The 17,095-nt window shown below is 41.7% G+C and overlaps 2 protein-coding genes across 8 annotated transcripts in view; both read left to right on the plus strand.

Moving 5' to 3' along the window:
• Nucleotides 1-6,837, plus strand: part of CRYZL1 (crystallin zeta like 1) — a 52,537-nt gene extending 45,700 nt beyond the window's left edge. For 2 of the 5 annotated variants that reach the window (XM_055279587.2, XM_063639338.1), the window contains exons 11-13: nt 696-801; nt 4,974-5,019; nt 6,259-6,837. In XM_055279587.2, the coding sequence (XP_055135562.1) occupies nt 696-801; nt 4,974-5,019; nt 6,259-6,358 (252 nt within the window). In that variant the 3' untranslated portion in view covers nt 6,359-6,837. Of the gene's footprint in view, nt 1-316; nt 581-695; nt 802-915; nt 5,020-6,258 lie in introns of those variants that run through there. The other 3 variants (XM_063639337.1, XM_055279584.2, XM_055279586.2) reach the window with 3 other exon arrangements.
• A 560-nt stretch (nt 6,838-7,397) lies between these two features.
• DONSON (DNA replication fork stabilization factor DONSON) overlaps nt 7,398-17,095 on the plus strand; it is a 29,186-nt gene continuing 19,488 nt past the window's right edge. For 2 of the 3 annotated variants that reach the window (XM_055279552.2, XM_055279550.2), the window contains exons 1-8: nt 7,398-7,853; nt 8,571-8,651; nt 9,998-10,201; nt 11,611-11,789; nt 13,560-13,738; nt 14,978-15,059; nt 15,172-15,276; nt 15,722-15,920. In XM_055279552.2, the coding sequence (XP_055135527.1) occupies nt 7,536-7,853; nt 8,571-8,651; nt 9,998-10,201; nt 11,611-11,789; nt 13,560-13,738; nt 14,978-15,059; nt 15,172-15,276; nt 15,722-15,920 (1,347 nt within the window). In that variant the 5' untranslated portion in view covers nt 7,398-7,535. The remainder of the gene's footprint in view (nt 7,854-8,570; nt 8,652-9,997; nt 10,202-11,610; nt 11,790-13,559; nt 13,739-14,977; nt 15,060-15,171; nt 15,277-15,721; nt 15,921-17,095) is intronic. The other variant, XM_055279553.2, reaches the window with a different exon arrangement.

Consider the following 17,095-nt stretch of genomic DNA (forward strand, 5'->3'; position numbering starts at 1 on the left):
AGTAGCTGGGATTCCAGGCTCCCGCCACCACGCCCAGTTAATTTTTGTATATTTAGTAGAGACGGGGTTTCCCCATGTTGACCAGGCTGGTCTTGAACTTCTGACCTCAGGTGATCTACCCGCCTCGGCCTCCCAAAGTGCTGGGATTACAGGCGTGAGCCACCACGCCGGCATGAATTTTTAATAGTATCTCAGATAGCATTTTTTCTCGGTAACATTGTTGACATATACTTAGCAAAATATTTCTATATAAAATTATCACAATTTCCTAATTATTCAAATTGGAATTACTATATATGTTTATGTATCTCTCAAGGTTATATTTTTCAGCATTCTAGTTACATATTTACATGATGGCTGATATGCAGATACTCTAATTCTCACCTACCAATCTTCACTGATTTTCCAACACCCTCATGAAGACGGCCAGAAAAGACACACACACACCCCTACCACTTCACCACCAGGATTCTAGATTGGCCTTGCATCTGCCATATACTTATCACCTCGCTGTTTCATCATTTTGGACCATGAAATAGAAAATATTATCGTTTACATGTTATTAAAGTTTATATGCATATTTTTGTGATTTGGACATCATTTAATTTGTGTAGAAGTTTTTCTGACTCAAGATACGAATCATCCTGCTGTTAAACTCACAATAATTGATTAGTCTTTGTTTCATTCCATCCAAGTTGGATCCTCCAGATAGCCACTGCCTTTTCCTCAAGGGAGCAACGTTAGCTTTCCTGAATGATGAAGTTTGGAATTTGTCAAATGTACAACAGGGAAAATATCTTTATATCCTTTTTATCGACTGATTGAGTTTCTGGCTTGAAACCTTGTACTGTACTAAGTTCTTTCATTATGATAATAGGAAATAATAATAGTTAAGTTTCCTTAAGTATGCCAAACAGTGTTCCAAGTGCCTTGCAAGTATTAATTTAAACATTAAAACAACCTTTTGAGATGTAAGTACTGTCATCATCCCCATTTCACAGGTGAAGAAACAGAAGCACAGAGATGTTGATACAGACTCAAGGATGCAGCAAGTGGCAGAGCAAGAATCACACTCAGGCAGTCTCTCTCCTTTCTGAATGGAGATAAGCCATAAGATACATGGAAGATTTTGTTTTTAACCTGACATTAAGGAAAGTACACATCACCTTGAAAGGTTGCACACTTACTCCTATGATGGTGCCATTGCACAGAAACATTTCAGAATACTTTCCTAAATTAAAGAGTTTGTGGAGTGTTTTATAAATATCAATGCTAGGAAATCTTTATCAAATGAAGATGGGTTTGACTTTTGAAACAAAAGTCATTCAGAGATAAGTCTGGTGTGATTGAAGCCAAATCATTCCAGTTGAGTAAAAATAATAAAAAGTTTGGAATATACAAACAATTTCAAAAAGAAAGGTCCAAACCTCTTTAGAGTAGGGTCAACTTAAGAATTCCTTTTATTTCTAAAATGACTGGTTTAGAGGCAGCAGCACTTGGTAAAAGTTGTAATGTATTGGATAAAAAAATAAGTTATCATTACTTGATAGAGCATATGTGTGTGTCTGAAGAAAGATTTACATAGCCTTATGCTTGTCTCTACTGAATATCATACTTTACATTTCTTAAATGTGTCTAGTCATATATATGTGGTATGTATAAAGGCCAGTTCCCTCCAGGAGCAATGACAGACTTTATTCAGAGCTTTAAGGTAGTTATGTAGGCCGGGCGTGGTGGCACGTGCCTGTAGTCCCAGCTACTCATGAGGCTGAGGCAGGAGAATTGCTTGAACCTGGGAGACGGAGGTTTCAGTGAGCTGAGATCACGCTACTATACTCCAGCCTGGTGACAGAGTGAGACTCCATCTCAAAAAAAAAAAAAAAAAGTAATACTGCATGTATTAAGTTTTAAGGAGTAGATTTCAAAACCCCTTCATGTAGTGAAGGTATGAGTTTAAAGTTATTTCTGATTAAATATTTCCTATTAAATTTGAAAATTAGATTTAACTTTCTAAAAGGATTTTTAATTAATTTCATTTTTTAAAAAGGTACATGAGCTGGCGCGGTGGCTCACGGCTGTAATCCCAGCATTTTGGGAGGCCGAGGTGGGGGATCACAAGGTCAGGAAATCGAGACCATCCTGGCTAACATGATGAAACCCCGTCTCTACTAAAAATACTAAAAAAAAAAAAAAAAAAAAAATTAGTTGGGCGTGGTGGCATGCACCTGTAGTCCTAGCTACTCCGGAGGCTGAGGCAGGGGAATTGCTTGAACCCAGGCGGTGAAGGTTGCAGTGAGCTGAGATCGCGCCACTGCACTCCAGTTTAGCTACAGAGCGAGACTCTGTCTCAAAAAAAAAAAACCAGCATATGTCCAATCCAATAACATTATAATTATTAAGAATAACATGGAATGATGCTGCAGTGGAGAATACCATGTGGCTATTAAAAGTAACATTAGTTAACAAAAGTAACATTAGTTAATGTTAGAATACTATGTAGCTATTAGTCTTGAGTCTCACGTATTGAAAACTAGACTGCTTTGCTTATAGTATATAATTTAATTCTCTCAACCCACCTCTCCCGATGAGAAGGCAATTTTAACCTATTCAACAAATCCTTGGACCAAGTTGAAACATGACATGTGTATATGAAATACTGTACATTTTCCAGAATCAGAAATACATGCTTTGCACACAGGTGAGAATTTTATTAACAGCAGGAGGAAGGGAACTTGCAGGGATGTGAATTAGTAAATTTATATTCTTTAATTTCCTCTTAAAAATATTTTTAGGCCAGGTGTGGTGGCTCACGCCTGTAATCCCAGCACTTTGGGAGGCCAAGGTGGGCAGATCACGAGGTCAGGAGATCAAGACCATCCTGATGAACATAGTGAAACCCCATCTATACTAAAAATACAAAAAATTAACCAGGCATGGTGGCAGGCACCTGTAGTCCCAGCTACTTGGGAGGCTGAGGCAGGAGAATGGCATGAACCCGGGAGGCGGAGCTTGCAGTGAGCCAAGGTCCTGCCACTGCACTCCAGCCTGGGTGACATAGCGAGACTCCATCTCAAAAAAAAAAATGTTTTAAATGACTTGTATTTTCTAATTTGCATTTTCTTTTTTTTCTTTTTTCTTTTTTTTTTTTGAGACGGAGTCTCACTCTGTCACCAAGGCTGGAGTGAAGTGGTGCCATCTCGGCTCTCTGCCTCCCAGGTTCAAGCAATTCTCCTGTCTCAGCCTCCCAAGTAGCTGAGACTATAGGCGCACACCACCACGCCTGGATAATTTTTGTATTTTTAGTAGAGGCAGGATTTCACCATATTGGTCCGGCTGGTCTCGAACTCTTGACCTCGGATGATCCACCTGCTTCAGCCTCCCAAAGTGCTGAGATTACAGGCGTGAGCCATCGCGCCCAGCCCTAGTTTGCATTTTCTAAAGTCCTGAATCATACTGTAGTCCTCACTTGTGCAAACCCTCCTCATTCAGTTCATACAAGCTAAGTTGCTGCTTGTGATTTAACAGAGACATCTCCCTCCAACTGTGTCATTCTAGGCCACAAATAATTCAGAAGTACTGGCAATTACATAGAATCTTGATCTTAATATTATAATTTCAATTAAATTAGCAAGATAGATTTTTTCTTTGATTTTTACATCATTTTCTGATTCTCTTAGTGACATACAGTCAGCCCCCTGTATCTGAGGGTTCCACATCCAGGGATTCAACCAATCAAGGATCAAAAATACTTGGAGGCTAGGGGCAGTGGCTCAGGCCTGTAATCCCAACACTTTGGGAGGCTGAGGCAGGAGGATGGCTTCATCTCAGGAGTTTGAGACCAGCCCGGGCAACATAGGGAGACCCTGTCTATACAAAAATAAAAATAAATTAACCTGGTGTGGCGGTGAATCACTGTGGTCCCAGCTATTTGGGAGGCTGAGGATCACTAGAGCCTGAGAGGCTGAGGCTGCAGTGAGCCATGATAATGCCACTGTACTCTAGCCTGGGCCACAGAGGGAGACCCTGTCTCAAAAAAAAAAAAAAAAAAAACTGAAAAAGTAATAATACAACAATAAAAAAAAATACAGTATAACCACTATCTACATAGTATTTACATTGCATTAAGTATCATAAGTAATATAGAGATGACAATGTATAATGGAGATGTGCCTCGGTTATATGCAAATACTATGCCATTTTTTTTCTTTTTTTTTTTTTTTTCTTTTGAGACAGGGTCTTGCTCTGTTGCCCTGGCTGGAGTGCAGTGCTCATTCCAGCTCACTGTAACCTCAAACCCATGTGCTCAAGGGATCCTCCTGCCTCAGCCTCCCCAGTAGCTGGGGCAACAGGCACATGCCACCATGCCTGGCTAATTTTTAAATTTTTTGTAGAAAGCCTTGTTTCCCAAGCTGCTGCACTATTTTCTATAAGGAATTTGAGTATCTGGAGATTTTGGTCTTCATGGGGGTCCTGGAACCAATCCCTCATGGATGTGTGAGGGATGACTGTATATCATACACACACAAAGTTTACTGGCTTCTGCAAACAAATTTTGAGCCTATTACCAACCAGCCTGGTCAACAAATGTACATCTAAAGTAAGATATATACTTGTTAAAATTGTTTTTAACTAAAACTGCCATATGTAATATAGAAATGAAAACTAGACACTATTTCATTTGCATCCATTGAGATAATAGTGGTGAGCACTTAGGATAAGCACCAGGCTTGACTTGCTGCTCTTATCACTTGTCCTTGGAAATTTAGGCTCTATTACACCACCAACTCTCAAATCATTTCTCTGTTGTAGAGCTAAACTTGACGTCCTACAGAATTTCTCTAACTTAACATGTTGAGTCTTTGAGAGTGCAAAGCTTGAAACAAGAGAAAGTGGCCTGCCTGGCATCCTCTGCTTATTGAATGGTTTTATTTAATTCTCCTTTACATTGCCACCTTAACAATCCTTCCAGCTACGTATCTTAAAGGATGTGATGGAGAAGTTATCAACTGGTGTTTTCAGGTACGCTAAAGTAACCAAATCATTGTTCTTGTTTGTTTTTCTATTTTCAGGGAGCTAAGGCAGGCAGTCCCACTTTTGTTTTAGCTCTGGCCATGTACCTGTTGCCTCCATATTTTATTATTAGGTTGGTGCAAACATAATTGTGGTTTTTGTCATTGAAAGTAATGGCAAACACTGCAGTTACTTTTGCACTGATCTTATATTTCGTTTAAATAGCTGCTCTTTAATATTGATCAAACTGTATCTGGTGGTACACCAGTAGGTACTCCCAGAGATAGAAGTGGCTTGTGAGTTTTCCTCACTCCATTATGTAGTGTACCTCACCCTCTGCTTTTCCTCATCACCCCTTCCAAAGCAACTTGAAATAACCAATAGCTTGAAGGAGAGAAAACCATGGTATATTTGTTTAAAGTTGAATATGTTTATCACTTATAAAAGAGGGAGTAGGCCAGGCGCGGTGGCTCACGCCTGTAATCCCAGCACTTTGGGAGGCTGAAGCGGGTGGATCACCTGAGGTCAGGAGTTTGAGACCAGCCTGGCCAAGATGGCAAAACCCTGTCTCTACTAAAAAATACAAAAATTAGCTGAGCGTGGTGGCGAGCGCCCATAATCCCAGCTACTGGGAGGCTGGGGCAGGAGAATTGCTTGAACCTGGGAGGTGAAGGTTGCAGTGAGCCGAGATCACACCATTGCACTCCAGCCTGCGCAACAAGAGAAACTCCATTTCAAAAAAAAGAGGGAGTAAATAAAGTAGATAATTTTTTTCCTTCAAAACTTAACCACTTTTAACATTGGAAACACTAATGGACAAATTTGTTTGAATTACTTAAAGTAATAGATTTGAGGCTGGGTGCAGTGGCTCATGCCTGTAATCCCAGCACTTTGGGAGGCTGAGGTGGGCAGATCACTTGAGGCCAAGAGTTCAAGATCAGCCTGGCCAACATGGTGAAACCCATCTCTACTAAAAATACAAAAATTAGCCAGGCTTGATGGTGCATGCCTGTAATCCCAGCTACTCAGGAGACTGAAGTATGAGAATCGCTTGAACCCAGGAGGCGGAAGTTGGAGTGAGCTGAGATCGTGCCACTGCACTCCAGCCTGGACAAGAGAGCCAGACTCTGTCTCAAAAAATTAATTAATACAGTAATAGATTTGAGCACTAGCATTTGTCATATACCACCCTGTTTGTTCTACTTATCTTTAACTAGACCTGACACTTCTAATTTCATTTCTTCTCAGACCTCAGTTGGATGAACCCATTCCACTGTATGAGGCAAAAGTTTCCATGGAAGCTGTTCAGAAAAATCAAGGAAGAAAAAAGCAAGTTGTTCAATTTTAATTTTCTTCTTTCTCAGACCTCAGTCGGATGAACATATTCCAGTATTTGAAGCCAGAATTTTCTTTGGAAATTGTTGAGAAAAACCAAGGAAGATAAAACAAGTTGCATTTTTAAGCACGTTTCCCTGCTAAGACAAGATGCTCAGCTGACACATTTGAAAAGTGTTTGAAAAATTCTTGTGCAAATGATCAAGATAATTCTATAATTAACATCTTAAGGGAATTTTCTAAGAACCTTTTCATTGTTTCTATATATTTTGCCCCTGCTATAAAATTCCTTCCATGAAGAAAACTGCTGCTTTCAGCAAAAGCCACACTACTCTTGATAAAGCTGTTGCAGGCCTTTGCTAAGCTATCAAAGTAACGTATTAATTTTGTATCAACTCCGTTCTCAACACCTTCCTTAAGTCTTTGCTGTCATAATTTAAGCATTTGAGTATATTTTGAAGTCTTAAAGGACCTAGCCCGTAGGCACTTAAATTTTGTGTTTTCAACTATTCATTCACTCCGGCTTTCCCCAGGATCAAAGAAGATCCCATTAACTTGCCAGTGGCAGCTGCCTGGAAGGCTGAGATGACCAGGCACTGGGAACGGGGAAGGGAGGGTTGTCGGTAGGCTGCGCTGGCATAGGAAGCGTGCTGACGTCTTATCTGAGTTCTCTGTTTGGGGGTTAAGGAAGGTGGCCTAGTCCCCTCTCCTCGCCTCTTGACAGCAGTAGCCACTGCCCTCCCTTAAGTTTATGGAAGCAGCAGCCCATCGCCGCAGCTCAAGTTTGTTTCCTTTTCATCCAGGCGCCAAACCCCGGGCTGATCACATCCCTGCTGCGGGCTTAGAGTTGAGCTATTTCGGTGCCCCACGGGGTAGTGCACATCAGCGCCCTGAACCTGGCTTTCCAGAAGCGTCGCTGAACCTGGCGACTGGACTCTGGCCGAGGCACCTGGCAGAAGCGCCAGGGCAGGGTCACCGCTGGGACAGTGGGCCTTGACGGCCACCAGGGATCGCGGCCGCGGGCTGCGTCTCGCGGGCTGCCCACTGCGCATACTCTGCTCGGAACCGGCGGGGGCGCGGGCGGGGCCGCGTCGGGGGCGGGAGCTCGGCGCTGCGCCACGTCAGGGGCGGGCCCGGCGCGCGCGGGAAGTCTCTGCGGGGCGGCAGGCCAGCCTCAGCCGCCGCGCGTCATGGCACTTTCGGTGCCCGGCTACTCACCGGGCTTCCGAAAGCCGCCCGAGGTAGTGCGGCTCCGACGGAAAAGGGCCCGGAGCCGTGGAGCTGCCGCCTCCCCGCCCCGTGAGCTGACGGAGCCGGCGGCCCGCCGAGCCGCCCTGGCGGCGGGGCTGCCCCTTCGCCCTTTCCCTGCTGCAGGGGGCAGAGGCGGCGGCGGCGGCGGACCGGCCGCTGCCCGGAGGAACCCCTTCGCCCGCCTGGACAACCGACCGCGGGTCGCCGCGGAGCCCCCCGACGGGCCGGCCCGCGAGCAGCCGGAGGCGCCGGGCCCGGTGAGTGTCTTGTAGCCTGGCCACCAAGGGGCTGTTGTCTTTCGTGGGTTGAGCCAGCTGTGAATCGGGGATGGAAAGTCCTCGCGTTCGAGGCAAGGAAATGGGCGCGAAGACTTCGGCCGCCCGTGGCCTTAGGGTACCCCGCGCTGGGACCCGCGACTCTGGCAAGGCCGGGTTTGTGGGAAGAGCGCGCCCCTGGCTGCCCCGCTGCGGGCTGTGTTCACGGGACGCGTTCCCGAGGAAAGTGAGGGGGCCCCAGAGGGCAGCGAGGAGCCCCTTGGAGAGGACTTAGAGGTGACTTGGAAAAGAGCTCGAAAAAGCCTGAGAGCCCCCATCTTGCAAGGACGCTGTTCGATGGGGCAGGTGACAAGCCCTGCTTCCCCGTGATTCAGGACCTCCCTTCTCTCCCGCACTCCAAATTATTCTGGGGATGGGGGAATGTCGATGATTCGTGGGGTCAGAATTCACTAGCATTTGTCTTACCCAAAGCCTTTTGGATCTTTCGGTTTGAAACACCGGTCCTTGTTCCCCTCAATTTTGATACTAAAGTTCAGACACAAAACTGAAGTGTTGAAACTCATAGATTGGATGGGGTGCGTCTGAATTTGGGTGCACTTGGATTTATTGAGAAACGTGTATGCCAGGTGCGACTCTGTACGTATTTAACGCAAACTTCAGCATCCTTTAAATTTTAAAGGACAGTATATTTAACCTCAGTTTTTAGATTCTAATCAAGAAAATGATTTGCTATGGGAAGAGAAGTTTCCTGAAAGAACAACTGTTACTGAATTACCTCAGGTAATACTTTTTAAATATCATTAGAATGTGTATTTGTATAAACTTTTTTTTCATAGCTAGGATTTGAACCTATTTTTAAAAATACATTTATACTTCTCAGAAACATTTTGCTTGGAAAGTAGTTTTACAGAGAGGCTTGATCATCTCTACCAGGGGTGAAAATACCGCATCAGCCAAGGTGAAAGAGTTGGTTTGATACAGTAATGATGACTGTAAAGGTAGCAGCGCTAAAATAGGCCTAATAGACGTGGGGGTTTTCTTTTACTCTGTAACAGTTTTTAACACTCTTCTTTGGGCAGTTGACTTCTCCAGCTCATCACTCAGAGCCAGCCCTCCTGGCCCACCTCCACAGGTTGTGGCATAGCACTGAACCTCGTTGCTCCCCTCCCCTAACACACACACGTTTCCATTCCCCAACTACTACTATTGTGCTGTGTAGTTTGATAAATGCGGTTTGTCCTAATGGGAACAGGCTAGAAGAGTTCTCCAAGACCCAGTTTCTCTTGTAAATAAGTGCCTTCTTATGGTCTATCAAAGATAGTTCCCCCTTCTCTGATATTTTATTGTGATATAAAAGAATCCTTGGCCGGACACAGTGGCTCATGCCTGTAATCCCAACACTTTGGGAGGCTGAGGCAGGCGGATCACACCTGAGGGCAGGAGTTCGAGAACAGCCTGGCCGATATGACGAAACCTCCGTCTCGACTAAAAATACAAAAAAATTAGCCAGGCGTGATGGCGCAAGCCTGTAGTCCCAGCTACTCGGGAGGCCGAGGCACGAGAATCGCTTGATCCCAGGCGGCAGAGGTTGCTACTGAGCCAAGATCACACCACTTCTCTCAGTCTAGGCGACAGAGGGAGAGTCCATCTCAATTTAAAAGAAAAAATTATTGTATTGTGGAGAACGTTGACCTGAAGCAGACAGGTTGAGGGGAAATATTTGAAGTCAGGAAATGTTTCTTAAATATGGGCTTTGTTAGCCCTGGATGCAGAGTTTCAGAAGCTTAAAAGATCCAAAATGTTTTAGCACTTGGAATATTTCTACTTCAATACAAACATCTATACTGCCGTAAAGAACTGTAAAAACTAAAAAGTGAAATCTGCCCCTCCACCACCCCTACCCCCAACAACAAATTCCCGCTTCCCATAGGTAACCACGGTTAAAAGTTTAGTGTGACTCCTTTCAGACTTTTTTACAGTGTGTAATATATTTTTCATGTTATTTATTATACAGTTTATATGATTTTTACTTTTCAGTGATCATGAGTATGTTAGCTAATAAAATCTTTAGGTTGAAGGTTTTTTCTTGATACTCGACTAATTTTTGCATTCTTTGTTTTCTAAAGACTTCACATGTATCATTCTCCGAGCCTGATACTCCATCTTCAGAAAGTACTGAGTTACCTGTGGACTGGAGTATTAAAACCCGACTCCTTTTCACCTCTTCTCAACCCTTTACCTGGGCAGATCATTTGAAAGCACAGGAAGAAGCTCAAGGTCTTGTCCAGCATTGTAGGGCAACAGAAGTTACTTTGCCTAAAAGTATACAGGTAACTCTGAAATAAAATAGTTATGTGTTAAAGTAACAAATTAAGTGTGAAATGCTCTCTTTTGCAAAATAGCAGATACTGCCTTCCATTAAGTTTTTCTTTGGAAATTTAAAGATACAGAGACTTAGGAAGTTTTGTCTTTCCCAAATGGTGCTTATTATGGTGCTTTCATACCTTTTTTTTTTCAGTCAGATTGAGTAACTGCTCATACATTTAGAGACTTGTCCTGCAAATTAATCAATGTTGCAGGCAAGAATTGTTAAATTATTTTTCTCTAAGGCTTTTTTTTTTTGTTGTTTTTTTTGTTTTTTTTTTTGAGACGGAGTCTCGCTCTGTCGCCCAGGCTGGAGTGCAGTGGCGCAATCTCGGCTCACTGCAAGCTCCGCTCTAAGGCTTTTTGAGAAAGAAAATACAAAGAAAGAAGTGAAAAGCAATTGGGTGGGATTGCAAGGGCTGATGGATTTACAGATTTTCTTACCTGTATAAGAAAAATCTTATAAATTTTGTGGAGTTTGTGGGTTCAGGTGGGATTGCAAGGGCTGATGGATTTACAGATTTTCTTACCTGTATAAGAAAAATCTTATAAATTTTGTGGAGTTTGTGGGTTCTAGAATGGTTTTAGAGAAATACATTTTGATGATTTTAAAGCGTCAACTCAAAACTGGGAGGCTGGGCACAATAGCCCATGCCTGTAATCTCAGCACTTTGGGAGGCTGAGGTGGGAGGATTGCTTGAGACCAGCCTGAGTAACGTAGTGAGACCCCATCTCTACAAAAAAAAAAAAAAAATTAGCTGAGCATGGTGGTGGGTGCCTGTAGTCCCAGCTACTTGGGAGGCTCAGGTGGGAGGATTTTTTAAGCCCAGGAGGTCAAGACTGCAGTGAGCTGTGATTGCACCACTGTACTCTAGCCTCAGTGACAGAGTGAGACTGTATCTTAAAAAAATTTTTTTAAAGTTTCAAACTAGTTTAAAAAGGATTACCCTGAAAAAGGTTTTGGTATATTATACATCTTTTCAATAAATAGATTAGGATGATTTGTGATTTGCCATATCAGTGTTTACTGGCTACTTTTAAAACAGCATTTTGAAGAGAGGGTTGGATGTAGTGTTACCTACACACACATGCCCACCCCTAGTCCTCATAATAAAAAAGGTAGTCATTGTCCTTAGGGATGGTAGAAACAGGCAAATGTTCCCATCTGTGTTTAAATGTTCTGATACTATGGCTTAACATTACATCTGGCCCAAATAAGGATAAACTATGTTTTCGTTTCTATAACAGTTATTAATGCTTTCCTATAGAAAGCAATAAAGATTCTTAGACCTAAGTGTTTTGTGTATATTATCTTTAATAAAATTCTCTATTTCTCAATGGGCAAAAACTGCCCACTGTCACCTTTGGATTTTAGGATCCCAAACTCTCCACTGAGCTCCGTTGTACCTTCCAGCAGAGCCTTATCTATTGGCTCCACCCTGCTTTGTCTTGGCTACCACTGTTCCCTCGTATTGGAGCTGATAGAAAAATGGCTGGAAAGACAAGTCCTTGGTCAAATGATGCAACCCTGCAGCATGTTTTAATGAGTGACTGGTAAGATTAGTAAGAAAAACTTGTATAATTCAATAGTGAATTTTATTTTAGCAGCATTCTCTATCATATTTGTGACTGGATATGTTAATGGCAGAAGGGTATCTAGATCCTTGTGAATTTTATCTGAACCTGTTAATAACCAACATGTAAACTGTTTACTTTTTTTTTTTTTTTTTTTTAGCTGTTACTCATTCTTTACCCAATTGTGGTAGAATGTATATAAGTGTTGGTTAAATATATACAGACAGACAGGCCGGGTGCAGGCGGATCACAAGATCAGGAGATCGAGACCATCCTGGCTAACATGGTGAAACCCCATCTCTACTAAAAATACAAAAAAAATTAGCCTGGCCTGGTGGCAAGTGCCTATAGTCACAGCTACTCGGGAGGCTGAGGCAGAAGAATGGCGTGAACCCAGGAGGCAGAGCTTGCAGTGAGCCGAGATCGCGCCACTGCACTCCAGCCTGGGCAATAGAGCGAAACTCCGTCTCAAAAAAAAAATATATATATATATATATCTATAGATGTATATACACACGTATATATCTATAGATGTATGTACACACGTATATATCTGTAGATGTATGTACACACGTATATATCTGTAGATGTATGTACACACGTATATATCTGTAGATGTATGTACACACGTATATATCTGTAGATGTATGTACACACGTATATATCTGTAGATGTATGTACACACGTATATATCTGTAGATGTATGTACACGTATATATATCTGTAGATGTATGTACACGTATATATAGATATATATACGTGTATATATCTATAGATATAGATATATATACGTGTATATATCTATAGATATAGATATATATACGTGTATATATCTATAGATATAGATATATATGTGTATATATCTATAGATATAGATATATATACGTGTATATATCTATAGATATAGATATATACACACATATATGTACATATATCTATAGATATATACACATATATGTACATATATCTATAGATATATATGTGTATATATACATCTATAGATGTACATATATATATACATCTATAGATGTACATATATATGTACATCTATCTATAGATGTACATATATATAGATCTATAGATCTATATATACATATATATAGATCTATATACACAGACCTAATTCTTTTTTTTTTTTTTTTCTTTTTTTTGAGACAGAGTCTTGCTCTGTCGCCCAGGCTGGAGTGCAGTGGCGCAATCTCGGCTCACTGCAAGCTCCGCCTCCCGGGTTCACGCCATTCTCCTGCCTCAGCCTCTCCGAGTAGCTGGGACTACAGGCGCCCGCCACCACGCCCGGCTAATTTTTTGTGTTTTTAGTAGAGACGGGGTTTCACCGTGGTCTCGATCTCCTGACCTCGTGATCCGCCCGTCTTGGCCTCCCAAAGTGCTGGGATTACAAGCGTGAGCCACCGAGACCTAATTCTTTAATGCTACTTCTTGTCAGTCTCTGCTTCCTTTTTTATCAGCAGCTCAGAGAAAGTCAGCAAGCAATTCTCAATTAAGTTTTGTTTAAAGAAAAAATAAGTGTTTAAGTGGTATACACTGTTAAAGTATTGAGAAGTCATCAGCGAGTCCTCATAACCCATTTCAGTCTTTTAAAGCTAAGTCATACGTAACCACAAAAATTCAAACCATTATCTAAAATATTTGTGTTGTATTTTAAACCAGGTATCAAACTGAATTATACAGAATTATAAACATTGCATTAAATGTTTAATAATACGTTAAGAAAATTTTTTTACTTCATAGGTCTGTGAGCTTTACTTCTCTATATAATTTGCTGAAGACAAAACTTTGCCCCTATTTCTACGTTTGTACCTATCAGTTTACTGTCCTGTTCCGAGCAGCAGGATTAGCTGGAAGTGACTTAATCACAGCTCTCATATCTCCAACAACTCGAGGTTTAAGAGAAGCTATGAGAAATGAAGGTAAAAGTTTAGGTTTAAAGTGAGAATACTATACTATATATAGTAAACCTATTTTAGCCTAAAATCTATTTAAATTTAAAATGCCTTTTACCAGTTGATTAGCAACATTAAGAAATATATTATTTCTTTATTTCTGGTTTTTTTTCCTCCCCCACAATTATTTAATCCAGTAGTTCCCAAACTTTTTGGCACTAGCGATCAGTTTCATGGGCAGTGGGGAGGATGGTTTCGGGATTAAACTGTTACACATCAGATGATCATTCTTTTTTTTTTTTTTTTATTCATTTATTTATTTCTTTATTTTTTGAGACAGAGGCTCACTCTGTCGCCCAGGCTGGAGTGCAGTGGTGCAATCTCAGCTCACTGCAAGCTCCACCTCCCGGGTTCAGGCCATTCTGCCTCAGCCTCCCGAGTAGCTGGGACTACAGGTGCCTGCAACCACGCCCAGCTAATTTTTTGTATTTTTAGTAGAGACGGGGTTTAACCGTGTCAGCCAGGATGATCTCAATCTCCTGACCTCATGATCCGCCAGCCTCGTCCTCCCAAAGTGCTGGGCTTTACAGGCGTGAGCCACCGTGCCTGGACAAGATCATCATTCTTATAAGGAGGGCACAACCTAGATGCCTCACATGCGCAGTTCACAGTAGGATTTGTGCCCCTGTGAGAATCTAATGCGACCACTAATGTGACACGAGATGGAGCTCAGGCGGTAATGTTCACTCGCCAGTCGCTCACCTCCTGCTGTGCAGCCCGGTTTCTAACAGGCCACAGTCCAGGGGCTGGGGACCCGTGATTTAAACTGTTCCTTCCACATAGTGTTCTCTGATCTCTAAAATGAAACACATATTGGGCCAGATAGTCACTATCTGAATATACTCTTCTAGAAATTTTTCTGTAGTACCAATTACCCCTTTAATAACAAAATTTTCAAACTGACTAAACCCATTAGTGGATCATGAAATCTATTTAATGGGCCCAATCAGTACTTTTTCAAAAAGTGACCTGGAATACAATATAATTTATGAAAGAGTGTTACATGTATGTGTTGTTTCCCGAACCTCTTTCAAGGAGATACGTTTTATGCATGTACGTAGGTTTGTGAAGAAAGCTTGAAAACTCTACTGCCTTAATAGACCATTTGTAAAAACTAACATTTCAAATTTTGTACACTCTAAAAGTACAGCATGCCTGTTAAATACTTTAAATGAAAACTCAGTTACATTTTTTTTCCTCATGTAGGTATTGAATTTTCTCTGCCTTTAATAAAAGAAAGTGGCCATAAGAAGAAGACAGCATCTGGAACGAGCCTGGGATATGGGGAGTATGTGATTAAAATAACTTTTTATATCATCCACTGACTTATGGACTCATGAAATAGATTTGCACAGGAACAGCTTTGTGAAATAGGGACTCTAACTGTAGCAATTTCCTAGGGAGCAAGCCATCAGTGATGAGGATGAAGAGGAAAGTTTTTCCTGGTTGGAAGAGATGGGTGTGCAAGATAAAATTAAAAAGCCAGACATACTTTCTATCAAGCTGTATCCTTTCAGTTGTTGTTAACTAGAATTACTTTTCACTGAATGACATTAGTGAGAAGTTTAACATTGGCAGTTTTATGTGACTATAATCTTAAATTATCTTCAGGTCATATTAAAACTAATTCTCCATTGTAATATTAAATAAGCCCCTAAGTATCAGTAAATGGTGAACTATTAAACCTTTTTTAATCAAAACGTTCAATTGTGATTGTGGAATAGGTGTGTTTTGACTAGAGAAGAAATTAGGTTTAGGTGTCAGTTTGTAGCAAATTCGGATTGTTAACATTTTGATTGAAACATATGCCTTATGATTCGGTAAAGAGGTAGCAAGAGGATTTCCATTTCATTATGGAGAAAAGGTGTCACGGGTGATTCAGAATCAAGATAACTGCTTTCCACATTAGGTTAGATTTGCTTTTGCAATTTCCTTGATTGTCATCTTCAGGCGTAAAGAGAAACATGAAGTACAAATGGATCACAGACCTGAGTCTGTTGTGTTGGTAAAAGGAATCAACACCTTTACATTGCTCAATTTTTTGATTAACTCTAAGAGTTTAGTTGCTACCTCAGGTCCACAGGCAGGACTTCCTCCAACCCTCTTGTCCCCTGTTGCTTTCCGAGGTGCCACAATGCAAATGCTTAAGGTAATAAAAATCTGCATAACCTAGCTTTTAAGAAGTACTTTACTTTGATAGGATAAATTCTTGATTTAAAAAAAAAAAAAGAACCTAGCATTTTTACTTGGTACATATTTTCCTTCTGCTTTCCTCTCATTAAAAAAAGAAACAAAAATTATATAAGACAGTTACATCAAAGAAATTATGTGGAAATATATAAATTATATCATAGAAATCCTTTTTATTTTCTTTTCGAGATGGAGTCTTGCGCTGCTGTCCAGGCTGGATGGAGTGCAGTGGCATGATCTCAACTCACTGCAACCCCTGCCTCCCGGGTTCAAGTGATTCTCGCGCCGTGCCTCAGCCTCTCGAGTAGCTGGGATTACAAGCACACACCACCAAGCCTAGCTATTTTTTTTGTTTTGTTTTTTCTTGTTCGTTTTTGTTTATTTGTTTAAGAGGGAATCCAGTCTGTCACCGCCTGGAGTGCAGTGGTGGGATCTCGGCTCACTGCAACCTCCAACTCTGGGGTTCAAGCGATTGTCCTGCCTCAGCCTCCCGAGTAGCTGGGGTTACAGGTGGGCACCACCACGCCCAGCTAATTTTTGTATTTTTAGTATAGACGGAGCTTCACCATATTGGCCAGGCTGGTCTTGAACTCCTGGCCTCTTTTTAAATTATATGAACATTTATTTTCTTTTTTTGGTTGGGGAGACAGGGTCTTGCTGTAGTGCAGTGGCACAGCTCACTGCAACCTCAACCATGTGGGCTCAAGTGAAATTCCTGCCTGAGCCTCTTGAGTATTGGACCACAGGACTGCCATGCCCTTTTCTTTTGTTTTTTGGGGTTTTTTTTGAGATGGAATCTCACTCTGTCAACCAGGCGTGTGCCACCACGCCCGGCTAATTTTTTTTTTTTTTTTTTTTTCATAGAGACGGGTTTTCACCATGTTGGTCAGGCTGGTCTCGAACTCCTGACCTCATGATCTGCCCTCCTTGGCCTCCCAAAGTGCTGGGATTACAGGCATGAGCCACTGCACCTGGCCGCCCTGCATTCATTCATTCTTTCATTCATTCATCTATTTAGAGACGGAGTCTTGCCCTGTCACCCAGGCTGGAGGGCAGTGGCTCAATTTTGGCTGACTGCAAACTCTGCATACTGGGCTCAAGCGATTCTTCAACCTCTGCCTCCGGGGCTCAGGC

The sequence above is a fragment of the Symphalangus syndactylus genome, chromosome 5, assembly GCF_028878055.3.
Source record: "Symphalangus syndactylus isolate Jambi chromosome 5, NHGRI_mSymSyn1-v2.1_pri, whole genome shotgun sequence".
In the NCBI taxonomy this organism is placed as follows: Eukaryota; Metazoa; Chordata; class Mammalia; order Primates; family Hylobatidae; genus Symphalangus; species Symphalangus syndactylus.